The sequence below is a fragment of the Macaca fascicularis genome, chromosome 17 (assembly GCF_037993035.2).
Source record: "Macaca fascicularis isolate 582-1 chromosome 17, T2T-MFA8v1.1".
NCBI classification, from domain to species: Eukaryota; Metazoa; Chordata; class Mammalia; order Primates; family Cercopithecidae; genus Macaca; species Macaca fascicularis.
The window spans coordinates 86,181,473-86,193,473 of NC_088391.1; the positions used below are offsets into that span (position 1 = coordinate 86,181,473).

At 46.0% G+C, this 12,001-nt stretch overlaps 1 protein-coding gene across 9 annotated transcripts in view; it reads right to left on the reverse strand.

Annotated features, from left to right (window-relative positions):
• The window catches only part of ABCC4 (ATP binding cassette subfamily C member 4 (PEL blood group)), a 291,853-nt gene that overhangs the window by 230,551 nt on the left and 49,301 nt on the right, over positions 1–12,001 (reverse strand). For 7 of the 9 annotated variants that reach the window (XR_012426459.1, XM_005586099.5, XM_005586097.5 and 4 more), the window contains 2 exons: positions 5,192–5,302; positions 4,407–4,527 (listed from right to left, as the gene is read on the reverse strand). Coding sequence is in view for 5 of the 9 variants with exons in the window: in XM_005586099.5 (XP_005586156.3) it covers positions 4,407–4,527; positions 5,192–5,302 (232 nt within the window). In the remaining 4 variants the exon portion in view is untranslated. The remainder of the gene's footprint in view (positions 1–4,406; positions 4,528–5,191; positions 5,303–12,001) is intronic. The other 2 variants (XM_074021271.1, XM_074021270.1) reach the window with 1 other exon arrangement.

Genomic DNA, 12,001 nt, shown 5'->3' on the forward strand with positions numbered 1-12,001 from the left:
TGTCCCCCATGCTGGATGGAGTACAGTGGTGCAATCATAGCTCACTAAAGCTGGGAACTCCTGGGTTCAAATAATCATCCCTTGGCATGCCAAAATGCTGGGATTACAGGCATAAGCCACCATGCCTGGTCAATAAATAGCTTTAATGACTGAAAACCCAAAACAGCACCTGAAATGCTTTTGAGATGTTACACGCACTACCTTCATCTTAAGAAATTATTTCCAACTTCTCCAAAACAGACCAGTGTCAATAGGCAAGTCTGGGAAAACAATAGTATTTATGCTAGAATTCAGGCTGTTTTCACTGCCAGAAGGAAAAGAAAAAAAAAAAAAAATCCAAGGATTACTTCGAGTTGAACTGGGAAGAGCTTTAGCTCCCTGAACTTTACTGCGTCGGAACTAAAAGTTCTACCAGTTATTATATTAAAGACACAAAGTTAAAATGAGCATCATCCACGAGTCACCATGATCATCTAAAAAATAACTGACTACTGTCTAATTTTATACCATAAACCACCAAGATACTGGTGTAAACACAGGACCAACAAGTGCTCTACTGTGAAAAGCCCAGGCTCCACTTTATATGAGAGGTGCCTGCCGCCAGCACTGTGTGGGTCCATCTTAACACCTTAGCCTGCCGCCCTAATACCTGGGGCCCACCTTGCTAGTGGGAGGGTTCAGATACCAGGACAGAAGACCTGTCCCCATACTAGTGGCTGATCTGGGGTCTTCATCCTTGCCAAGCAAACTGCACACCCACTTCACGATTCAGGCCAAAGGCTTCTAAAACTGCAGAGCTATCATTGCTATGCAGGAAACCCAGAGCCTTTGATAAGTAAAAACAGGGAACTTGACATCTGCCCAAACCATGAGTCGATGTCGTGACTATGGAAGACCACAAACTTCCCCCTCGTCTGTCTGAGGAGGAGACAACTGGGAATGGTATCTTAACAGCACGGATGTTGATGAACTTGGGTCAGCAGGGCTGCCACACCTCATACGTTTGGAGGATGGTACTTAGTGGGAGACAAGTTTCTAAAGGGTTCTTGGTCAGCCAGGCACAGTGGCTCACGCCTGTAATCCCACTACTTTAGGAGGGTGAGGTGGGTCGATGGCTTGAGCTCAGGAGTTCTAGACCGGCCTGGACAACATGGTAAAACCTCATCTCTACTAAAAATACAAAAAATAAGCCACGCGTGGTGCATGCCTATAGTTACAGCTACTCAGGAGGCTGAGGTGGGAGGACCGCTTGAGCCCAGGGAGATGGAGGTTGCAGTGAGCTGAGATCACACCACTGCACTCCAGCCTGAGTGACAGAGTGAGACCTCGCCTCAAAGAAAAACATAAAAAAAAAAAGGGTTCCCGGTCAACCTGAATGTACCTTGGTGCTCTGACCTGCCCAGCACCCCAGCCACTCTCTAGCATGTCACCTGACTTTCCGGCCCCAGGAGACCTAGGAACCTAGGGTAATTTATAATCCCCAATCTCATTTCCCACAGCCATGCCCCACTGCTCCAGGGAGCTCTTAGCATCTGACTTATCCCCAGGCCAAGTTCAAGAAGCATGTGCTAGAGACACTGAAGACAGAGTTCTCAAGACACCTTTATGACAGTCTAGAGATGGTCAGGGCTCTAAGTCAGCGTGCCTGAGACTGAATCTGGGCTCTGTCATTTACCCTTTGTGTGGCCCTGGGCACATTATATAACTACATGGCACCCAGTGTCCCCTTCCCGAAAGTAGGGGTAAAAGAATGCCTTCTGACTGAGCATGGTGATTCCTGCCTGTAATCCCAGCACTTTGAGAGGCCAAGGTGGGAGGATCATTTGAGCGTAGGAGTTTAAGACCAACCTGGGCAATAAAGTGAAACAAAAAATACAAAAATTAACCAGGCATGGTGGTACGCACCTGTGATCCCAGCTACTCGGGAGGATTGCTTGAGCCCAGTAGGCCAAGGCTGCAGCGAGCCAAGATAGCACCACTGCATTCCAGCCTGGCAACAGAGTGAGATCCTATCTCAAAAAAAAAAGAAAAGAAAAGGAAAAGGAAAAGGAAAGGAAAAAAAAAAGATAAAGAAAAAGAAAAAAGAAAAGAAAAGAAAAGAAAAGAATTCATAGCAGTTCCTGGTACATACTATTTTTCAAGTACTCACTGTCACTATTACTACAACTACTGCTACCAGCACTGCTGCTGCTACTGCTACTGAGTACCAACCACTACTAATCCTGCTGCTGCTTCTACTAGCACTGCTGCTGCTAAGCAGTACTGAGCATAAGCCCCCATATTTGCCAGGTCCTCCACTCCCTACTCTTCTGCCATGACTGCCCAAAAACCACCCTGCTAAAAGACAGACCAGCTCTCCACCAACTGTACCTGTATTAAGCTCCCCTCGATTCAGGCCCCTTCCCACATGCCCACCAGCAGTAAGGATGACCATGCTCCCAGCACCAGAGTGGGGCCCGTCCTCAGGTCTCAGGAGAAATTCACATTTCCACAGCCTCTACTTCTGTGCCTGCTTCTCCCAAAAGCTTACCCAAATCTCACTGTAGTCTAGTCACCATCTGTGGGTTAGAGACCCCACCCCAAGTGGCTGGCAGCCCATGACAGCACGGACAGCCCTGAGCATGACAAGCTCAGTTCCTTCTAGATCATCCTGTTTTCAATTTCATAAGCAGCTGGTAACAAAGGGAAACTAGAGAAATGGAAGTAGCTGAGGGAGGCCTGCCTCGAAACCTATGTGAGGCCATTCATTCCTACTACACCTAACCAGACAGCTGGTGTGAGCCTCAGGCACTTACGGAGGTTCCACGGCTACCAGACAACTTCTCTGAGGTTGCACAGCCAAACTGGGCCAGGAAATCCTGCACACGCTGGCCGTATTGACAGCAACTTGTCATTCTGTTTCTTTCCAACTGAGATTGATTGGGGCCATGGGGAAACACCATCGCTGGGACACCCCGGCACAGGTTGAAGAGGGGCTGGGAGAACCTGAGGGGCTCCTACACCCTCTTCCACCCTCAAGTCAGTTCCACCGGTTATTCTACATGTCCGCCCCGTCCTCCACAAAGCCACAGCGGCATGCAGGCAGGGCGGGTACCCTCTCAAAGGTGGCATTCACCATCTGGCACCCTGGCCAACACATCTTTGTCACCAATGAGACCATCCATCTCCCAGGACCGTCCAGTCCCCTGTTGTCTGACAGATTCCTCTGGTGTAGGGCAGAGCACACCTACCTGCCTCCCACTGTCCACCGAGCCCTCCACAACAAAAAAGCATGTTCAACAGGAGCTACACCCCCCACATACAAACCAACTCCCCCCACCTCATTCCCAACAAAATGAACTGTGACAACTCCCCAACCCGCAATTAAAGCCACCCTTTTGTAGCAACAGCAACATCCACCCCTCTTACTTTCATGGACCACTGACATCCCTACGGTAGCACAGAGGACACAAGTCACCAAGCAGGACCCTCTGCATCCCCTCTAGCAGGCTGCAGACCAGAACAGACAGGCTACCTGGCAGTGTGCCTAGGCAGAACACTGTCTGGCTGCAGGATCTCGACGGAGGCCCTTCCGGGTAATGGAGGTCATTGCCCTTCCGGCTTTCTGCCTTTGATTTTTCATGGAATGTCCATTTATATACTCTCTGCAGGGCCAGGCACCAAGACTCTACCTTCCAACCGGCAATCCACTCCGACAGCAAGGAAGACACACCGGACGGGTGTGATGAATCCCCTGGGAAGCACAGTCCTCGGACCTTCTTCCCAGAGAGGGTTTTGGCTCCCAGCACCTGGGCCCACTGGGAGGGGGTAGCTCTTGGGTGCTTCAGCCAGCTCCAGCCTCTGGGGCACCACCGCCAGCCCAGGTGCAAGGCCCTCAGCTCTGTTTCCCTGAGAGGGGAGAGGTGACAATACCTCTCCAGGAGAGCATTTATCAGATTTGGCTTGGTGAACAATTATTTGTTGAGCACCTGTAAAGTGTCTTACATTATTCTGGGCTCTGATCAAAAATCACTTCCTCCAAACCACAGGGCACGTGCTCCTCGAGGCTGTAGGATCCTCTTTGGATCAGGAGTGACTCAGCATTTAAAACATTTACTGAGCACCAGCATTGTCCTACCATAGAATAAAATGCTCTTCTTCCATGACACTGCATTTTAATTGGTTACAAGAAAAACAATGATGACCTTGAGCTTTAGTCATTTAAGTATTCACTCGGATAAATACGCTCACTGAACTACCTACCTAATGCTTCCTAGACACGTTTAATCCTTAGACCTTAAAATACCTTCAAACCCCATCTGGCCACTTCTCCCTTCTGTTCCCCCATCCATTACAGCACCATCAATGGCGAGCACGTTTACTCTATGTGTCCTGAAAAACAATTCACGGTATGTAAAAGCTTTTACCTCAATTAATGTAAAAATTCCCAAAACTAAATAAGATTTCCAGTAACACTTTATGATTGCTCTTGTTAAAGAAGGCTTCTGTGCGTCATTCTCAGCTCTTAAAACTTCTTTATCCCAGAACCTACAATGAGGAAAAAGCTTTGTAAATAACAATGTACCCTGCCACAACATAAAACAGGGGAGGTGGCAGAGTGACAGGTAGGCATTTAAGACAGGGCATTTTGTCACTATCTCATAAATGCTGCTAATTGATCCCAGGGCTCCTGAAGGGTATGTGTGGTATAGAAACTGTAGCATCAGAAAAGCAGGCTTTGAGGGGAAGTCTGGGGAAACAAGTTACTGCCAAGCTTTGCTGGATTGAAGCCCCATCACAGCACAGATAAACCGGACAACCTCCTCCAGCCACACCACTTCCACCTCCAGGGACAGACCTCAGGCATCTCGGGCCTTTGATGCTGGCTCCCCCAACCTTTACAGAGGCCCTTCCCATGGGGAACCCATTGCCTGGTGGCTTCTGCCTGCAGTTAAATGGTGGGCTTTCAATGCCCCCTAAGACTGGAGCACACATTGCAGGGGTACCCAAGTTAAGTTCTGGAATCCAGAAGTTCAGGAGTTTCCCCCAGGCTACCATGGTAGGCTGAGCCTAGGGGCAGCCTGAGGAAGGTGACACACATTCACTTCAAGGGTATACAGAGGCTCCAGACGGGACTCAGGAAGGCAAAACCCACTCCCCACACACAGACACCCACGCTTCCTTAATGCCCACTTTACTGCCTCCCACTTACCCTTGCAACTCCTCTCCAAGGTGCTGTGAGCGGTCTTCTGGTAGCACTGAATACATATCATCTTCCTCTAATCTCCGTTTATGGCCAATCTTAAACAAGGGATTGAGCCACCTGTCAACAAGAGAAAAGAAGAGACATACACCCGGAATTACACATCTGTGCTTAAGTAGACCCCTACCTCCGTGGGTTTGGCTTAAACTTACCTCTAAAATACATATAGCTCTATATAGACAGAGAGATATGAATATATAGAGCTAGAGAAAGAGAAAAATTAACATGTGTGCACATGCGCGCGCGCACACACACACACACGCACGCACGGTCCCTAGCTTTAACCACAGAGAGGCCCCAAAAGCAATGACACACCAGTAGCTGAGAGCTGGTGCCCAGATCTTGGTTTCCAATACCATTATTCTCTAAAAGGAACCAGGGCTTCTTGAAGAAATAGATGATTCCAAGGCTGGGGCAGAAAAAGTACAAGAGGGGCCATGAGATACTGTAAGATCAGGAAACATTCAAGGAATCAAGAGGATGGGCCCAAAGAACAGAGGACGGGGTCCCACTAGACGAGTCTGTGATAATGGAAGCATCCAAATAAATCATGACAGCAATGAATTCTAACCCACTGAATAACGAAAGAATCCACGAATCCTTACTGAGACATAAATGGGGGAAGAAGGAAAAAGCTCTCAGATAAAGAATGATGGGTTAGAAAACATTTTCGACGGAAGCTAAAACCAGTCAGTGAAAGTTTGATGGGACATTTACATAATCTAAAATTATCTAGGTACAAATTATTTATTAGTTATAAAAGGAAAAAATAGTATTCTTGCAGAGGAGAGAAAGAACTTATTCAAATATTGTGAGATCCTTTTTACTAAAAAAAAAATCGAAATGGTCATCATCCATGAGGAACCATTTAAATGATAATAATTAACATGCACCAGGCATAGTGGCTCACACCTGTAACTCCAGAGCTTTGGGAAGCTGAGGAGGGAGAGTGGCTTGAACCCAGGAGTTTGAGACCAGCCTACACAACATAGTGAGATCCCCATCTCTACTAAAAGTTTAAAAAGAAAAAGTCTGGGCAGTGGCTCATGCCTGTAACCGCAGCACTTTGGGTGGCTGAGGTGGGCGGATCACTCGAGGCCTCGAGACCAGTCTGGCAAAACCCCATCTCTACTAAGAAAATATAAAAATTAGTGAGGTGTGGTGACATACGCCTGCAGTTCCAGCTACTCGGGAGGCTGAGGCACAAGAATCACTTGAGCCTGGGAGGCAGAGGTTGCAGTGAGCTGAGATTGATGCCACTGACTCCTGCCTGGGCAACAGAATGAGACTGTCTCAAAAAATATATATATATAAATAAAAAATAAAATAATTAAAATTTAGCCAGGTGTAGTGGTGTGTGCCTGTGATCCCAGCTATTCCAGAGGCTGAGGTGGGAGGATGGACTAAGCTCAGGTGGTCAAGGCTGCAGTGAGCTGTGATTGCCACTGCACTTCAGCCTGAGCAGAAGAGCAAGACTTTGTTTAAAAAAAAAAAAAAGAAATATGTTTGTGCCTGTGCCCTATTAGGAAACCTCTAATAACTTTGATAGATGCAATTACTCAAGTACACAAACTTCTTTCATGTTGGCTGTCTTGTCTGGCCATGTGTCACCTTTAAAGGCATGTTTTACTATGGGGATTGTCTAATCTAGGAAGCCCTTCCCATGGGGAACCCATTGCCTGGTGGCTTCTGCCTGCAGTTAAATGGTGGGCTTTCAATGCCCCCTAAGATTGGAGCACACATTGCAGGGGTACCCAAGTTAAGTTCAGGAACCCAGAAACCTCCTGGTGATCCAAACTAGCAAATCTAATTAACCCAATGGCAAGAACTCATCAACTCACGTCTTTCTCCCCACCTCCTCCAAGGTGTGTCCAGAAGACTGTAACCTAACCAGCTCAGCTTCAACTTAGGTGGGTTTCCCAGACATGCCTGAGATGATTTCTGCATGCCTGAGACCTCCCTTCCGGCGGAACATCATACAGTGTATTTCAGCAAGGACTTCTAAGTAAAATGCACTGGTGTCTTTTTGGACTAAAGAAATTTTTTTTTCTAATCAGGGAATAAAATTGGCTCCAGGAAGTTAAAAAATTAAGAAAAGTGAGAATGGTAACTCTGTTCCACAGGCTGAACACTTAACTGGATAATATTTAGAAATATTACAAGGAGGGGTGCCACTGTTGACTTAAAGTATCTGCAATCAGAAGAGACCCAAAGCTTCTATTAGAGGATGACACAAATCAGTGAGGACTTAACAAGGACCCTCCTACTCCCTCTCACTGCCCAGATCTCAAAAAGCTGGGCTGAAAGATGTGGGTACAAGCAAGAGCTAAAGGCTTCTGCCTGATGACAAAAGTCTACTTTGACAAGAGACTAAATTATCTTCAGCCATCTATGTAAGGACTTTATACATGGAAGTCTAAGTCAATTGGCTCCTTAATAACAATGTATCCATGAAGGGGTCTAGTCAACAATTCCAGACCACCACCAAATGAGCCCTTCCTCCACCCAATTCTGCCCCAATAGCCCTTCTCTCCTCAGACATAGTCTCTTCTCCCCCTCGTCTTCCACAATACTTAGTACAGCAGCATCGCTTCCCTCATAACTGTCCTACTAGCAGTACAGCACTTTCAGGGCAATGACTACTCCCATGTTATTTGGAATCCCCATTATGCCTGGTATGTGATAGATAATAAATAGTTATGGAAAGAATGAATGATTGTATTATTGAATAAGACAGATGGGTAGAGTACCTTGAGCAATGATCTAGGGTACAATTCAATACAAACTCAATATAGCATAGTCGTGCTCAATGCCACACACAGGAAGCCATCAGCTTCAGCAATACAGGAGACATTCTCCGCCCAGGATCACAACCCCCAGCATCATTTCCAGCAAGCAGGAGTCTTAAACAAGGGTTAGTAGAGAGTTTTGTTATTTATTGTTGGTGGTGTTTGCACTGAGTTTTTGTTGTTGTTTTTTTCCCAAGGATTTGAAAATTTCTAAATACTGGTTTCTTTTTTTTTCTCTTCTTTCTTTTTTGAGATGGAGTCTTGCTCTGTTGCCCAGGCTGGATGGAGTATAGTGAAGCGATCAGAGCTCACTCAGATCAGATCAGAGCTCAGCAGCCTCAAACTCCTGAACTCAAGCAATCCTCCTGCCTCTACCTCCCGAGTAGCTAGGAGTACAGGCACATGCCACTGTGCTTGGCTAATATTTTTATTTTTGAGAGAGACTGGGTCTCTCTATGTTGCCTAAGCTGGTATTGAACTCCTGGGCTCAAGCGATCCTCCCACTTTGGCCTCCCAAAATTCTGAGGTTACAGGCATGAGCCACCAAGCTTGGCCAATAGTGGTTTCTTAATGTGGTATAAGGGGGAAAACGCAGGTCCCTGTCTCTGTGACCCTGACCAGAGTCCTCAGTTTCTATGAGCTTCACGCTCCCCATATCTACAAGTAAAGGAGGAAATAAAAGCTAACTTATCTTTGGTAAATCCCCTCACTTTCTCTTTCCCTCCCTCCTTTTTTCCCCTTTCAGCTCTCTTTTAGACCTCTCTGCCTCCTTAATTCCCTCAAGGCCCTTTCTATTTCTCTTCTCCTCCTCTTTCCTGACCTTTTTGTAACAACTGGCTGAGATGGAACTAAAATATTATTTCATTACTTGATACTCATTGAATCAAGATTGTTCTGTGTTTAATGGACAAGTTCAATATTTTATATTCTTCAGAAGCCAAGCCTAATAAAACCTTTTTCAATGGATTATGCATTTGCATAACCCTAAAATTATAGCCGATCAAAGAAGAAAAGTTTCGCCACCTTTATTAGAAATAAACAATACTGAAAGAAGAAACCAGGGAGGGAAGCGCACCTCTGCTCTGTACCTCCTGAACTTAGCCCTGGAATCATGGGATCCAGGAGGTGAGTGAGAAGGCAGGTTTGCGCTCAGACCCACACAGGAGAAGGTCAAAGCTGCGAGCTAAGCTGAGAGTTTAGAGAACAAGGAAAGCTAAGGGCAGGTTGAATGAAATCCCCTGAGGCAGCCCACTGAAGGAGTTCACTCGTGTCTCTTGCTGCTATAGTCAACCCCCCATATCCACGGTTTCCCTTTCCACAGGTTGAGTTACCCATGGTTGACTGAAAAGATTAAATGGGAAATTCCAGAAATAATTCCTAAGGCTTTAAATCGCACACTCTTCTGAGCAGCATGATGAAATCTCCCACAGACCCATCCAGGATGGGAATCCCCCCTCTGTCCAGCATTTCCACACTGCAGACGCCACCCACCCTTAGTCACTTAGCCACCCTGGCGATCAGATCTATTGTCACGGCATCACAATACTGGTGTTCAAGTCACCCTTATTTTACTTACTAATGACCCCGAAGAGCAAGTACAAGGATGCTAGCCATTCGGATATGCCAAGGAGAAGTCACAAAGGCCTTCCTTTATATGAAAAGGTGAAAGTTCTCAAGCCAGTAAGAAAAGGAAATAAGAAAAAAAAAAATTGTATGCTGAGGTTGCTGAGATTTGGTTTAAAAGTGAACCTTCTAACAATGAAATGGTGAACAGCATATTGTTGTAATGATTCCATTTTCTTATTATCATTGTTAATCTCTTACTGGGTTCAATTTATAAATTAAACTTTACCATAGATATGTGTAAGTAGGGCCAGCTGCGGTGGCTCATGCCTGTAATCCCAGCACTTTGGGAGGCCAAGGCAGGTGGATCACCTGAGGTCAGCAGTTCAAGACCAGCCTGGCCAGCATGGTGAAACCCCATCTCTACCAAAATACAAAAATTACCCAGGCGTGGTGGCAGGCACCTGTGATCCCAGCTACTTGGGAGGCTGAGGCAGAATTGCTTGAAACTGGGAGGCAGAAGTTGCAGTAAACCAAGATCGCACCATTGCACTCCAGCCTGGGCGACAGAGCGAGACTGTCTCAAAAACAAAACAAACAAACAAAGATATGTGTAAGTAGAAAAAAAAAAACTACTAGGGTTCAGCACTATCCACGGCTTTAGGCAGCCACTGAGGGTCTTGGATGAGGGTAGTTCCCCTGCCTCCTCGGACTGGGGGGACTACTGTACTTCTATAGGGAGAAATAGATACACAGGACTTTAACTAGATGCCCTTAATGCTTCCTTCCATGAACTTTCTCTATATGGAAGCCACAAAATAGTAAAGGACTAGAATTCTGGTGCCAGGAATTCAACACCTATTTTAAACAGTATCTGCTGCCTGGTGACCACCCTAGACTCTGAACTTCTCATCTTGGTATCTTTAAATCTGAATGCCTTTTGTTCTTCATTCAGTTTCCACCGTTCTTCCTCACCTTCCTGTGTTTCTAAGGAAAACACCTGAGAATGCCTATCCCCTCCCCACGCCTCCACAATAGAAAGGTTAGTGCACGGCCAACCATGCTCGCCCCGGGCTTTCTCCAAAACAGCCCCAATGAAGAAATGATGCTGAGTTTCCATTTTGCACACTGACCACCCCCATGAGGCTCACCCTCTGCCTTTACCCACACTTAAATTTTCTCTGTAGCATCTGTCACCATTTGAAAGGCTGTCACACTTCACTTTTTCAAAAACTCATGCTTTCTCCCCAGAGCATCTAGGCTCCACAAGGATGGGGTTTTTCTGTTTTGTTTGCTGCTAAGCCATCGTCACCTAGAACATGCTGGGCACATAGAAGGCACCTAGATTTGTCACATGAATGAGCACATCCTCCAGAAATCCCCAGATTTGGCCTGGCATGATGGCTCACACCTGTGATCCCAGCATTTTGGGAGGCTAAGGAAGGTGGATCACTTGAGGTCAGGAGCTCAAGACCAGCCCGGCCAACATGGTGAAACCTCATCTCTTCTAAAAATACAAAAATTAGCTGGGTGTGGTGGAGGACACCTGTAATCCCAGCTGCTCGGGAGGCTGAGGTAGGAGAATCACTTAAGCCCAGGAGGTGGAGGTTGCAGTGAGCCGAGATTATACCACTGCACTCCAGCCTGGGCGACAGAGCAAGGCCCCGTCAAAAAAAAACAAATTTAATATAGTTAAACTCCAAAACCCATCTTCAGAGACAAGTCTCCATATAAATATAATACATGGAAGGTTAAGTGTTCCTTCAAATGTGGGCAATACCCTCATGCAAATGTTTGTATAAAGCGGATTTTTCTTTTTTTTTTTGAGACAGGGTCTCTCTCACCCATGCTGGAGTGCAGTGACACAATCATACCTCACTACAGCCTCAACCTCCCAGGCTCAAGTGGTCCCCTCACCTCGACCTCCCAAGCAGCTGGGATAACAAGACACATGCCACCATGCCCAGCTATTTTTTTTTTAAGTATATTTTTGTAAAGACAGAGTCTCACTATATTGCCTAGACTGGTCTCGAACTCCTGGCCTCAAGTAATCCTCCCACCTTGGCCTCCCAAAGTGTTGGGGTTATAGGCATGAGCCACTGCGCCTGGCCTAAAGGGAGTTTTATAAACAGAACTAGATAACACTTTACTTTCTACCTGACACTACACATAGAATTTCTCAGAGTATTATATGTTTCTTTTTTTTCTAAATCTAGTCTTAATAAGCTTTCAACCTCTTTACATATATAAAATAGTTTTCTGAAATGATGGTCATAACTGTGCTAAAATAAATAAATAAAAATAAAAAACATGGCGAGTGCCTAAGGGCACATACAAAACCCCTGACTCATAACCAACTGCTGATTCAACACCTCCTCCTCTTGGGTGTCTGATAAGCATATCAAAC